General features: G+C 42.8%; 1 protein-coding gene across 6 annotated transcripts in view; it reads left to right on the top strand.

Annotated features, from left to right (window-relative positions):
- The window catches only part of CHD7 (chromodomain helicase DNA binding protein 7), a 204,129-nt gene extending 189,791 nt beyond the window's left edge, over window positions 1-14,338 (top strand). For 5 of the 6 annotated variants that reach the window (XM_066378998.1, XM_066378992.1, XM_066378996.1 and 2 more), the window contains 8 exons: window positions 70-738; window positions 1,543-1,703; window positions 4,128-4,355; window positions 4,586-5,029; window positions 7,917-8,138; window positions 9,377-9,517; window positions 9,709-9,813; window positions 12,356-14,338. In XM_066378998.1, coding sequence (XP_066235095.1) covers window positions 70-738; window positions 1,543-1,703; window positions 4,128-4,355; window positions 4,586-5,029; window positions 7,917-8,138; window positions 9,377-9,517; window positions 9,709-9,813; window positions 12,356-13,273 — 2,888 coding nt within the window. In that variant the 3' untranslated portion in view covers window positions 13,274-14,338. The remainder of the gene's footprint in view (window positions 1-69; window positions 739-1,542; window positions 1,704-4,127; window positions 4,356-4,585; window positions 5,030-7,916; window positions 8,139-9,376; window positions 9,518-9,708; window positions 9,814-12,355) is intronic. The other variant, XM_066378993.1, reaches the window with a different exon arrangement.
- Window positions 14,339-14,641: the final 303 nt, after the last annotated feature.

The following is a 14,641-nucleotide window of genomic DNA, read 5'->3' as shown; positions in this document are numbered from 1 at the left end:
AAGAGAGTGGACAATTTAAAGCCTTCTTGGGTTTTTCCCAAATAAACACGATTGTTTTCATGTTTTCAGAACCACCCGACCTCTCCATGATCGAGCCAATTACAGAAGAGCGTGCCTCTAGAACTCTCTACCGCATCGAGCTGCTCCGGAAAATACGCGAGCAGGTTCTCCATCACCCCCAGCTCAGGGAGAGGCTGAAGCTCTGCCAGCCGAGCCTGGACTTGCCGGAGTGGTGGGAATGCGGACGCCATGATAGGGACTTGCTCGTGGGCGCTGCTAAACACGGGGTCAGTCGGACTGACTACCACATCCTCAACGACCCTGAGCTGTCCTTCTTGGACGCACACAAAAACTTTGCTCAGAACAGAGGGGCTGGCAATATATCAACCTTGACCCCACTGGCCGTTGGATTTGGCCAGACTCCTGCAGTCATCTCATCCACTCACGTTCAGGAGGAGAAGGTGGTGGGACAAACTGAAGGCAAAGGGGAGGAGTCTGAGAACACAGCCGCCCTGGAGAAACCTGCAGTGAAAGAGGAGGAGGAGGAAGCTGAGGGTGCGGAAAAGGACAGGAAGCCGGAATGTGAGGCTGAGGCCAGTTCTGTGAAAAGTGAGCTGAAAGGGATGGAGGTCAGCACGGACACGGGGCCCAAGTCCATTTCCGAGAAGGGCTCTGAAGAGGACGAGGAGGAGAAGCTGGAGGATGATGATAAGTCCGAAGAATCCTCCCAGCCCGAAGGTAACGCCTGACCACCTGAGCCTCTCTCCTGCACGGCGGCAGTGGCAGCGTGCCGAATTTCATGTCACGTGACAGGGGCTCTTTTTGTTTCACATTTTCCTCTGTAAAGGCATAATTTTAGGTTATATTTAGATGTATGTTCTGCTCTGATAAGGCATGGAAACATGATACTCCAAAGAGTTTTATGCACACATAATTTCTGGATTAAGAATAAGGGTTAACTTTGTAAGGAGCAGCGTTAAAATGAAAAATTCCAAGTGATTTTAATTTGGACAGTTAAATGTGAGGGAGAGGAGTGATCTACTGAGTAAATACTGATAGTTATTTTTAAACAAATAATGCCTAATTGAAAGTTATGATTCAAAAGCAAAAGGTAGGAGTAGAATCCGAAAATAACCAGTTTTCTTTGTAAGTCACAAGATCAGGCATATCGTGGTGTTCCGTGGAGCTGGGACTTTGCACGTGGCTGATACGCTAGCCTCTTTTTTCTTTGGGGGACATGTGTTCCTGAGTCAGAGGCTTAGTTGTCCTCCAGCCTCCTCTGAGATTTACTTGTACAATGTCGGACGATTAGTGATGTAACCTCCTAAGCCTAAGCCTCTGCTTCCTCATCTGTAAAATGGGAGTAACCGTTCACATGAAAGGGCGGTTACAGTCTTGAAACGACAAGATTTGTAAAATGCATAATGCTATTCTAGCCATATTGTAGGCACCCAGTAAAATGGAGCTTGGCTGGCATTCACCTTTCTCAGCTTTTTCAGTGATAGTCTGGTTGTGAGTAATGCACGTTCGTTCATTTCTCAGCAGGAGCTGTCTCCAGAGGCAAGAACTTTGATGAAGAAAGCAATGCTTCCATGAGCACCGCCAGGGACGAGACCCGGGATGGATTCTACATGGAGGATGGAGATCCTTCGGTAGCTCAGCTCCTCCATGAGAGAACATTTGCCTTCTCATTTTGGCCTAAGGTTGGTGGATTTTTTGTTGTTTTGTTTAGTTGACCAAGAAAGGGTGGGGTGGAAGAAATTGTTCTGGCTTGATTTTTGAAATAATTTTAAGGCAAAATTTTGACACAGTATATCTGGAGAAGCCCAAAGAAAAAAAGTCATTTGTGATAGGATAGGAAAGGTGTGACATGAAGAAAGCGAATAAGAAATAGAGCAGTTTATATGGCTCTTTGCCCCTGGAGGTTTCTGAGGGTGATAATGGTGTTATCCAGCACATACGGATAATTGCTTTAACAGACTTAACCCTTGGACAATACAAAATGTGTGGGCTTGAAAAAAAATTTTTATTGAGGTGAAAACTACATAACATGAACTTTATGTTAAACAATTTTAAGTGTGTAGCTCTGTAATCTTAAGTGTATTCATACTGTTCAGCAGATCTTCAGAACTTTTTATCTTGCGTGACTGAAACTTTATACCCATTAAACAGCTCCTTCCCCTACCCCTTGGCAACCACTATTCTTTATGTTCCTGTGAATTTGGCTCCTCTTAAATACTTCATATAACTGGAATTATATTATATTTGTCCTTTTGTGACTGGTTTATTTTATTTAGGATAATGTCCTCAGGTTTATACATGTGACTGGATTTCCTTGTTAGGGCAGAATACTATTCAGTTGTATGTGTATACTATGTTTTCTTGATTTGTTCATTCCTCCATGGGGCATTTGGGGTCCTTCTATCTCTGGGCTCGCTGTAGTGCTCCTGTGAGCAGAGCGCGTCAGCATCCCACTGAGATCCTGCTCTCAGTTCCTCTGCATGTGCCCGGAAGTGGGTTGCTGGGTCATATGCTAGTTCTAGATTCAGTTTTTTAAGAAGCCTCCATACTGTTTTTCTATACTGATGGTTATACCATTTATAGTCCCACCAACAGTGCACAGGAAAATGTGTGGACTTTTAAAACCATGTGTTCTATCTGAAGTAGAACTCTCAGATTTGAGACAATTTTTACGCATTTGGAAACCTAGTCTTCTTCACTCGGGAAAAGGTGGGCTGTTAACCCATTTGATCCAATATGTTATTCAGTAATTCCAAATGTAATTATCTATAACCAAAAGCAAAGTGGAAATTACATTTTTGGCTAACTAGCATAATTTTATAATAAATCCCTTTGTAATTTGGTCTGGTTTTTTTTTGGGGGGGGTAGGGAAATAATTATTCTAATTACTGTAGCAGGGCTGTCTGGTTTAAAACAAACAACACAAAAATGGCTCCAGTTGACTCATCCCTCGGCTGGCCTTCCATACTGTTAGTTGCATAAGAAACCATGTGAAATTTTGAACTAAAAAGTACATTGTCAAAGACATCTTTTTCTCTGTGTGCCCTCTCAATTCCTTCGTTATGCTAATCTCCCTTATCGAGTATAGAAGGGAGTTCCCAGATCAGTCAGGTCTATAGTAGAAGGCAGGCACTTTTAATCTATGGAAACTGGGTCTAAGAGCTGTAATTAGAAAATTTTAATGTACACGCTTCAATGAAATTTGAAGTGATAATAGGTGGGGAATGCAAATTGACATTCATTAGGTACTCCTAGGTTGGTGCCCATTTCGTAATGCTGAACTTTATTAATAGTGACGCTAATGATGTTTCACTTCCCGGGACAGACTGGGATCCCGCCTGTGGATCTGAAGCACCAGAGCGTCCAGAGCTAAATGCATTGTTATCTGCAGACATCCACCAACAATCCTTTAGCTTTAGTAAAAGTTACTTCTAAAATATGGGCACGTTTCAGAGGCGATGGTCACGTAGTGTTTCCTAATGTATGTGCTTACAGTTCACAACTGCAGAGAGCAGGTTTTCTGTACTGGGACTGCTGAGCACCTTCCGCCACAGCAAGCAGTTCGGTGCAGTTTATTTACTGGCTTGTTTGTTTCCTTTTACATGTTGTCCAGCAGTTGACTTTTAAACCTTTTATGCTTTTTAGAATCTTTTTTGTTTAGAGAGAGAGAGAGGGACAGACAGGGATAGACAGTCAGGAAGGGAGAGAAATGAGAAGCATCATCATATAGTTGTGGCACCTTTGTTGTTCATTGATTGCTTTTTTATATGGGCCTTAACCAAGGGGCTCCAGCCAAGCCAGTGACCCCTTGCTCAAGCCAGTGACCTTGGGCTCAAGCCAGCGACCATGGGGTCATATCTGTGATCCCATACTCAAGCCGGTGACCCCGCGCTTAAGCCGGATGAGCCTGTGTTCAAGTCGGATGAGCCTGCACTCAAGCCAGCAACCTCGGGGTTTTAAACCTGAGTCCTGAGTGTCCCAGGCCAATAGTCTACCCACTGTGCCACCTGATCAGGCTGTTCTTCAGCATCTTGATGGAAATATTTACCTAGTCACTTTCACCAGGTCTTTGTTGCAGTTTCATGTGACTTCTCTTCTCCCTCCAGGATCGAGTGATGATAAACCGATTAGATAATATCTGCGAAGCAGTGCTGAAAGGCAAATGGCCAGTAAATAGGCGCCAGATGTTTGATTTCCAGGGCCTCATCCCTGGGTACACGCCGCCCACCGTGGACAGTCCCCTGCAGAAGAGGAGCTTTGCCGAGCTCTCGATGGTCGGCCAGGCTAGTATCAGCGGGAGCGAGGACATCACGACTTCTCCGCAGTTGTCAAAGGTGGGTCAGAGCGGTGGCTTTCGCAGTTTAAAGTTCAGCTCTCTGAATCTGCCTTCGGTTTGGAGGCTTGTGTTTCACTGGTCCCACTTAGAAATACGGCTGCTGTTTTCTCAGCTTTGTTGAACAGTTGTGAATGTTTTGTTCCTTAAGCTTCCCTTTCTTTAGTTCTGGACGCCAGCTCGCATGGCAGATACAGTTGGGCTCATTGTTTTGTTGGAATTTCTCAATAGGAAGATGCCCTCAACCTCTCCGTCCCTCGTCAGCGGAGGAGGAGGAGGAGAAAAATTGAAATTGAGGCCGAAAGAGCTGCCAAGCGGAGAAACCTCATGGAGATGGTCGCCCAGCTTCGGGAGTCTCAGGTGGTCTCAGAAAACGGACAAGAAAAAGTTGTGGATTTATCAAAGGCCTCAAGAGAGGCGACAAGCTCTACCTCAAATTTTTCATCTCTCACTTCAAAGTTTATCTTGCCTAACGTCTCAACACCAGTGTCTGATGCCTTTAAGACTCAGATGGAGCTGCTCCAGGCAGGGCTGTCACGCACACCCACGAGGCATCTGCTCAACGGCTCCCTAGTGGATGGGGAGCCTCCCATGAAGAGGAGGCGGGGAAGGAGGAAAAACGTGGAGGGCCTCGATCTGCTTTTCATGAGCCACAAACGGACGTCATTGAGTGCAGTAAGTCCAGGAGCTCGCTCCCCTTGTGTGTGCCCGTGTTGACAGCCGGGGTGCCTGCACTGCCCGTGACCCTGGCCTGTGCTTCTCTCAGGGACGGGGCATGAGCGCTGGCTTCTTCCACCAGAGAAACAGAATTACCTGGTTCTGAGCTGGAGAAGTGTGTTGAACATCGATACAGATCACTCAGCCTGAACCAGCTGTCTCTGGGAGATGCACTCTTCCCAGGATTCTGATGTATTGATTACTCTGGGAAGGCGAGCCCCAAACAGACACGTGTTCTTTGGAGCCTGTAATCATTATCTCTGAATTCTTGAGGTGGAAAAAGCGTTTGCTCTTAAAAAAAAAATACTGCTGTATTTTAAGCCTCATGTCTATTAGCTTAGGATAAGTGTTTAGCTTCAGACGTAACATATGTATTCACATACCAAGTTAGGGATTGCAAATTCTCCCACCCCATAACTAGATAGTTAAAAAATCTCAACTGAATAAGGATCTGTGCTTGTTTAGGTTTGAATGAACTATGTATGCCAATGGATTCTGACATTTTACTTTCCAATTCAAAGGACACGAGTGCAGTGTAATCAAAACTCTCTTCCCTAATCTGTGTCAGCCACGCCACCTAAAAATGTGCTACCTAACGACAAGGGTTTTACCCAAAGAGCCTGATTAGATGTGGCTCCCCTTTAAAGGCTGATGAGCACGAGCTGTCTTCTGCCTGTTGATTTGAAATCCTAATCTTCCTAGTGGCACTGGAGCTCCTTGTGTGTGTGCAGGAGGGGCCGGCGCTGCGCGGACCGTGAGCCCTTCCCCTGGGCAGCAAGACACACTCTGGGAAGCTCTGCAGTTTGAAACTGGGGGAGCGGTTGTTTGTTTTAATGGGGTTTTTTTCTCACTCTTTTCCATCTCTATGATTATTTGCCCATTTTCTGTTCTTAAAACTAGAGAAAGCTTAGTATCTTAGAAGAGTAAGAAAAGGCATGGTTGAATTAAAGTCTAGAAATTACAAAATAGCATTCACTGAATTAACTTTGCCCCCGTGGTGAGTTCTGAGTAAAACAGAAGCATCCAGGTGCTTTAAGTTAATTCTCAAAATTTATTATCAGTGCACAAGTTACAGTAATGGTTATTTTTGCTGAGCACATCGATACTTTTCAAATCTTATGAAAATGAGTCTTATAATGGATCAGCTGTTTGCTCCATAAGTTAAAATGCTATTTCTAGGTGTGTTCTTCCCCAAGTTGTATCTCTAGTGATTAATCTTTCTACCTAGTTAACACTTTGACAGATTTTGTTCACCAAAAATCCTTTCTTTGTCAACATCAACAAATTGGGGGTTTTCTGTAGCTCACATCTCTTCATTTACTCTCATGTTTAATACTTGAATCACAGCACCCACAGGAATGAATAGTCATTGCAACTGGTGCCGTTTCAGTGGTGTAATTATATAGACCTATAAACTTAAGGCTCACGTCATTCATTTCATATATCGTAAGCTGTACCTTAGAATTTATTGATGTTTTTATTTTTCTAAAGTCACATTTAGCTCAAAACTCCTTATAAATGTTAGAGAATATATTTAAATTTTTTTTCTTTTTTTCTTATCGTTGTTTTGATGTTGTGGAGGGTTATGCATTATGTCGGCATTCAAACTGGAGACCATTTTGTGCTGCCATGAAAGTCGGGGAGCAGCCACCCTGCATTCAGCAGTGTTGCGAGGGCTGGTCCTGCCCCTGTGCCACGCATTGGGATGAGAAAATAAAGGCTGGACTGATGCTTGCACTAGACAACTCAGTGCCTAAAATAAATAATGATGTATTATAGTTGTGAGCCATGGTTGGAGAATTTTGGAGCCCAAAGGAAGAATGGAAATGGAGGGAGAAGGATATAAGGAAAAACAGAAGGGAAAATATCCCTAGTGATAGTCATACTTGGGTTAAGTTTAGAAGATTATGTAGCATTTATAAGGAGCTGGCCACTTGAAAAGAGGGGTATAGGAGAGCATATGCAAAGGACCTGAGGCCAGAGAGCCAACCTGTCATGTTTGGGAACTGAAAGCTGTTGGCTGGGGAATTGGCAGAGAAGAGTTTGGATATAAGGTAGATGCAAATCATGGAGGGCGTTGATTGCTATGCAAGGGCCTGGATTTTATATTGAAGGTGGTGGGGATTCAATTACCACAATAGTTTAAATAGGAGAATGTGACAAGATTTTGAACTGAGAAAAGTGCGTTTTAGATAATTGACTCTAGTATAGCAGTGTGGAGGTTAGGTTAAAGAAGGGTGGAACGGAACTAGATCAGGGAGACCATTTAGGAATATTTTAGTAATTTGGATGGGAAGTCAGAGCAGTAGGAATGAAAAAAGGGCTGACATAAAAGATGTCAGGAAGTTGGCAAACCACTTTGAGAACTAGTGGCTGGGGGATGGTAGAGTCTAGACTTCAGTTAAAGTTGATCTTTTTGGTGTTGCCCCACTAACCTGACATAAAATATTGTACCTTACCAACAAAACAGTACTGTTCACAAAGTGCCAGAAAGCTGTGTATAAACTTTAATTAAATGTTTTTAATGGTGCTTATCTGTGGATCCTCGAGAGCCTGAGAGGCTGCCTTCTGTGCACGTGAGACCCGAACAGTGCTGGTCATGCTCTTCCCAGTGGCTTGCTTCAGATCGCAGACTGGAGCATGAGAGAGTGTAAAGTTTCTACCTTATTACTTAAATTTGCAACTTCTAGCATAATAGCTGTTCCAAAACTGACATTGTTTCAAGTAACTCTTTCCCCTTTCTGAGCAAAGATCCATTGGCCTAGGATAGCATTTTCTTGGGATAGTACGTCACCAGAATCAATCTCTTCGTGTAAGGATTCAGACCATTGTCAACTTTCTGCAGGAGGATGCCGAGGTGACCAAAGCTTTTGAAGAAGATATAGAGACCCCACCAACAAGAAACATTCCTTCTCCTGGACAGCTGGACCCCGACACACGGATCCCTGTTGTAAATCTTGAAGATGGGACGAGGCTGGTGGGGGATGACGCTCCTAAAAATAAGGACTTGGTTGAATGGCTAAAGCTGCACCCTGCTTACACTGTTGATATGCCAAGTTATGTACCAGTAAGTATTCCAGAGCTTGGACTGGGAGGAATCTCGTAGGACAGTCCATTCTGTTCTCCTCTACAACATAGAAATCCCTGGTCCCTCTGCCTTTAGCTTGACTTTTCCTTGAATGTTTCCCAGTTTTTGTTATTTTATAAATCTAGAAATGAGCTGCAGGTCTATCCCACATGAAGGGCAGCCTTGTAGTTACCTGAAGACACCCATTATTCACTTTCTTACTTTCTCTATCTCTCACCAAACAGACATGATTTCTTCAGTTATTCTCTGCCTGGTGTGGTTTCCAGGTGCTCTCATTATTGGGATGACACTCATGAGTGCGTTTTAATTGGTCTCCAGCCCTGGTCTAACTCGCTCAGAATACTATGAAGATGTTACTACACCAAGATTGTGGGTTCAATCCCAAGTCAGGGCACATACAAGAATTAACCAGGAATGCATAAATAAGTGGAACGACAAAGTGATGTTTTTTTCTCTATATATAATATAAAATCAATAAATTAAAAAAAAATTTTTTTTAAAGAGGTTACTTACAGAGATTTGACCAGCTAATGCAGCCCACGACTTTATTGGCTTCTTTTTTTAAGCAGTTGTTATGCCTCAGATTAAACATTAGACAGTATCTCCAGATGATTTATCACAGAAACTGTTTACTAGGTAGCAACGCAGAGCTTTTACTTCATACCTATGTGATTGATTTTTAAAAACTTAAGTGTAGGATACTGCCTTTCCTTTTGTTCAGTCTGAGTTGGGTCCCTGCCATCAGAATGGCCCTCCTGTGAAGGTCCTGTCAACCTCGGTCGGTTCTCCTCTGTTGCTGATGTGCTATCACTCAAGTCACCGCATAGAAATTAGCAAAGGTACTAGAGAAAGTTTCCTTTAGAAATGCCATGACTTGGTACTATCACTCAAGTCACTGCATAGAAATTAGCCAAGGTACTAGAGAAAGTTTCCTTTAGAAATGCCATGACTTGGTTAAGCATTCAGAGAAAAGGCTTTAAACAGGCTCATTGCTAGACAAAGGAAAAGCAGATTCTCAGCTTCTGTGTTTTAGTTCCTCAATGTATAGGGGAAAAATAGAACTTTTTCCTTTCAGAGAAAATTATGGTTTTTAGTAATTAAAATAATTCTTGAAACATACATCATAACTGAAAATGACTTGATATTTGTACAGGAAAAAATAAGTATTAAATATAACTTTACTAAATATATATATATTTATTTTTATTTTTTTGCAGAAGAATGCAGATTTGCTGTTTTCCTCGTTTCAGAAACCGAAACAGAAACGACATAGATGTCGAAACCCTAATAAATTGGATATAAACACTTTGACAGGAGAGGAAAGGGTGCCTGTTGTTAATAAACGAAATGGGAAGAAGGTAAACGTAGGGAAGAGGGGAATCGATCTCTCTGATTTTTTATATACTAGAAAGAGTTTATTCTGACATCATAATCCCAGTTCTTTCAGAATATATGTATATAAGTAAGTGTATATGTGTATATTTAAAGATGGTAGAGGGAGATGAAAGAACTAATGTGTTATAAAGCATGTTCCCCATGCCTCTCCCAGATGGGTGGAGCTATGGCGCCTCCAATGAAGGATCTACCCAGGTGGCTGGAAGAAAATCCTGAGTTTGCAGTTGCTCCAGACTGGACTGAAATCGTTAAGCAGTCTGTAAGTACAAGCTCTGCCTATCTGTCAAGGAAGGCTTCTAAACAAAACTGTTATCCTGAATTTAAAAAAACTTTCTGTTGACCATTAACAGAAAGACATAAAAGAATAGCTTAAAAGAATTGACATGGCCCTGGCTGGTTGGCTCAGTGGTAGAGCATTGGCCAGGTATGTGACTGTCCTGGGTTCGATTCCCAGTCAGGAGAAGCGCCCATCTGCTTTTCCATTCCTCCTCCCTCTCGCTTCTCTCTTTCTCTTCCCCTGCTGCAGCCATGGTTCAATTAGAGCGAGTTGGCCCTGGGCACTAAGGATGGCACCATGGCCTCCACTTCAGGTGCTAAGAAGAGCTCAGTTGCTGAGCAATGGAGCAACGCCCCAGATGGGCAGAGCATTGCCCCTGGTGGGCTTGCTGGGTGGATTCCAATCGAGGCAAATGCAGGAGCCTGTCTCTTCCTCCCTTTCTCTCACTAAATTAAGAATTGACATAATACATCATTTGTATACATCATAAATACCGTATATTTTGCTCCGTAAGACACATCTGATCATAAGACGCACCTAGGCTTTTAAGGAGGAAAATAAGAAAAACAATATTCTGAACCAAATGGTATGTTAAAATATTTAATAAAATATACTACAACAATGTAAACCCAACAGCAGTATTAACAATCATTAGCACTGTTATTAACAAATGAGAACAGACTTTAATGTTCAAATACTCTTCTAGTTGTCTGAGAACCTGCAGAAGCTAAAAAAATGAGCATTTGCTCCATAAGTCACACGGGCATCTCCCCCTCCTCTTTTGGGGGAAAAAATGTGTCATATGGAGCAAAAAAATAAAGTACATTGTGTCTTGTATCAACGCATCATTAATCCAAAGTATGTTAATTAGCTTTGATTTAAAAGGATTGTGTAGAAATGCACATTCACAGTCTTGGAGGTGAAGTTCCAACAGGGAAGAATGCCCCAGGTAAACCCAATACACTGCTCACAAAAATTACGGGATATTTCAAAGATGTATATGAAACTGAGACATAAACTGAGCGGAATGGAATCTGAGCAGCGGTCCCCAACCCCCGGGCCGTGGACCGGTATCTGTCCCTGGACCATTTGGTACCGGTCTGCAGAAAAAGAATAAATAACTTACATTATTTCCGTTTTATTTATATTTAAGTCTGAACAATGTTTTATTTTTAAAAAATGACCAGATTCCCTCTGTTACATCCATCTAAGACTCACTCTTGACGCTTGTCTCGGTCATGTGATACATTTATCCATCCCACCCTAAAGGCCGGTCCGTGAAAATATTTTCTGACATTAAACCGGTCCATGGCCCAAAAAAGGTTGGGGACCACTGATCTAGAGTAGTAAGATTAGCTGTGATATCTGATATTAAAATAAACTAGCAACTTTCAACCGTTTTTATCTCATGATACAAATAAACTATTACTAAAATTCTGCAGTGCACCAATATATATATATATATATACATATATATATGTATATATATATATATATTTGCTGATCTGACAAAAACAAATAGTGCAATTTTGATTGATTTACAAAAAAATAATAATAATAATAGTAACTACTTACTCTTTTTGCTTCGAAGTAACTTTTTAAAAATGCATGTGCCTGTACTTGTATGTAAGGATTTCTGGTACCAAAAATTAACCAATCAATGACAACCTTATTATGCAATGTGACCAGTAAGATGCGACTCTACGTTATATGGCCTGTATTGTTATGGTTCAAGACAGGGCATTCACACTGGATGGTTACTGTGTTGGCTGTTATTATATTTTTATGTGAAAATCTAAGGGAAAAGAGGTCAATATCCCTGACTACATATGCAGGTATTGCATGTTTTAAAAGTCTTGGCACACCAGTTGAAAATCATTGAAATAAACAAAAAATACAATTCTGCCTAAATTTTTTTCAGTTTCTTTACAAAATTAATTTGTTAGTGTTGTCTTTATTCTTTTTGTTTATTTTAAAGCTTGTTTTTCTTTCTGTAATACCAGTAGTGGATGTGAACTGCCTGTTATCAAAGCACACAGTTCCCTCCCCCCAGGATTCTCGGGTGTTCCTCTCTCCCCCAGCACTGCTGGCCCTGACAACTGCTGATCGTCCTCCATCCCTGAGGGCTGTTTTTTTGAGCATGTCATAACAGAAGCAGAAAGTGTGTACCCTTTTGTTTCACTTATATTGAGATTCATCCAGGTGGTTGCATGTGTCACGTTTGTTCCTTTTCATTGCTGGGCAATCCTCTGGTTCTGGATGCAGATAAATTGACATCGATCTCACTGGCAGAGTGGCCTTTAACAGTTTTATGCAATTCAGCATCATTTAGTGAGTTTAATGTAATACTGAAATATAGAATTTTTGCTTTCATAGGTTTGATCATTGAGCTTTTAGAGTGGAAATATTTGCTGGTGTATTTCCACTCAGAATGTCAGGTTTCAGATAGTCACAAAGGCCCACGTGGAAAGTGCGCCTTCCCGAGCAGCTTTGTAACCTCTGTTTGCCTCTGCCTTCCCTTCAGGGCTTCGTTCCCGAGTCCATGTTTGACCGGCTGCTCACCGGCCCGGTGGTGCGGGGCGAAGGGGCCAGCCGGAGGGGAAGAAGGCCCAAGAGTGAGATCGCCAGGGCCGCCGCCGCCGCCGCTGCCGTGGCCTCCACGTCAGGGATCAACCCTCTGCTGGTGAACAGCCTGTTTGCTGGAATGGACCTCACGAGTCTCCAGAACCTCCAGAACCTCCAGTCTCTCCAGCTGGCTGGTCTCATGGGCTTTCCTCCAGGACTGGCCACAGCCGCCGCTGCCGGAGGCGATGCGAAGAACCCTGCTGCCGTGCTGCCCCTGATGCTGCCGGGCGTGGCGGGCCTGCCCAACATGTTCGGGCTGGGCGGGCTGCTCAACAGCCCCCTGGCGGCGGCGGCGGGGACCGCCACTCCGGCCTCCAGCCAGGGGGACCCGGACGACGGCACTTCGAAAGGAGAGGAGAAGGGCCACGAGAACGAGGAGGAGAACAAAGACTCAGAGAAAAGCACAGACGCTGTTTCGGCTACTGACTCCGCGAATGGATCTGTTGGTGCTGCTACTGCCCCGGCCGGCTTGCCCTCCAACCCGCTCGCCTTCAACCCCTTCCTCCTGTCCACCATGGCGCCCGGCCTCTTCTACCCATCCATGTTTCTACCTCCGGGACTGGGGGGATTGACGCTGCCCGGGTTCCCCGCATTGGCAGGACTTCAGAATGCCGTGGGCTCCGGCGGGGAAAAGGCCCCCGACAAGGCCGAGGGGGGCACCTTCCAGGAGGAGGAAAACCTAGAAGGCAGCGACGCCGAGGAGACCCCGGACAAGACTGCGGAGTCCTCCATCCTAGAAGACGAAATGGCACAGGGTGAAGAGCTAGACTCACTTGATGGGGGGGATGAAATAGAAAACAATGAAAATGACGAATAACCAGTACCAGTTCCCGTTGAAGTGTTTAAAACTTTTGACAAGTGGTAGTCCTACTGTTTACACTCACAGTTAATGTTCATACCTAGTTTTATAAGCTGTTCTGTAACATAGTGTAGCAAAAAGAAAAAAAAAAGAAAAAAAGTCCAAGTCATGTTATACAGGTGTGTCAAAAGGTATCTTGGTCATTAAGTATTGTGCAGTGCATTATTTATTATCCCTAGGAGAGATGAAATTTGAGAGGTGATCATGTCTTTTTAAGGCAACTTACATAATGCTCTGCTTTTTTTTCTCTTTTGGTACCATTGGTATTATAATAAAGAGCAATTTGTAACTGAGTGGCACTAATGGAAGGAAGTGCTGCTCAAAGGAAGTATGAAGTTATATATTTAATTTGTTAATTTTAATTTCTTTGCTGTGAAGGTCAAGATGAAATTTACCATACATATCATACTTGCTCATTTGTTTCCCTTTTTGACTGTATGGGGGTTCCCACACTTGCGCAGACACACACATCCATACACTCTGACAATCTCTACGTTAGTGTGAACGTCTCCGTCCCGAGGCGCAGCAATAATAAGGCAGCTGTTGAATGTGAAGGGTCCCTTTGGAAATTAACCTACTGGGAGGGTTCTTGCCAGACAGAACTACAGTTCCATTGTCTCGTGGTCTTGTAATGCACTGGTATAAACAAAATAAATAGATGAATAAATAAAGAGTGAGAGAATAGAGAATCAGGTACCTTTTTTAAATTAAAGGACTTTGTTACTTTAGCCACAAAGCTAAAACAGCATTACCTCAGCTCTAAACTAGCCTTGAAGTTTACAGACATGACTTTGTAAATGTATTGTTTTTCTTTGTTGTGATGTCCTTTTATTTTTTTCTTTGAAAACTGCTATCATGTAAGATAAAATGTAAATTGCTGCCAACTGTAGTAATGATGCTTTTAATAAAAGTGACCCATGATATGCAGAAATGTAATTATAGAATGTAGTATGTAGGGGAACTGGTGTTCACTCTATTTTTTGTAATCGCAATAGATGCAAATACAGCATTCTGGCCTTTGTACAGTTTCTTGATATATCCTCTTTGACTAGATTAGCTGTTAGTAATACGCTAAACTGATTGTCTTCAGACTAGACAGGAAGAAAAACCTTAAATTACCTTCACATAATTCCACTCCAGATATCTCAGCAGAACCACACACAAAAACCTCCCATTACTCCCTCAAAAGGGCATTTGAGACCGAGAATACTTATAAATGTGTGCAGCGTCTGATAATGTGGTACACTGCAGAACAAAAGGGCAAGAGAGAAATGAGGCTTTAATAGGCACAATATCTAGGTCATTTATCCTTGGTTAATGGGTAGG

This window comes from Saccopteryx leptura, chromosome 3, assembly GCF_036850995.1.
Source record: "Saccopteryx leptura isolate mSacLep1 chromosome 3, mSacLep1_pri_phased_curated, whole genome shotgun sequence".
Classification (NCBI taxonomy): Eukaryota; Metazoa; Chordata; class Mammalia; order Chiroptera; family Emballonuridae; genus Saccopteryx; species Saccopteryx leptura.
The sequence above is the reverse complement of the archived record's forward strand: the minus strand, read 5'-3'. Positions and strand labels throughout refer to the sequence as shown.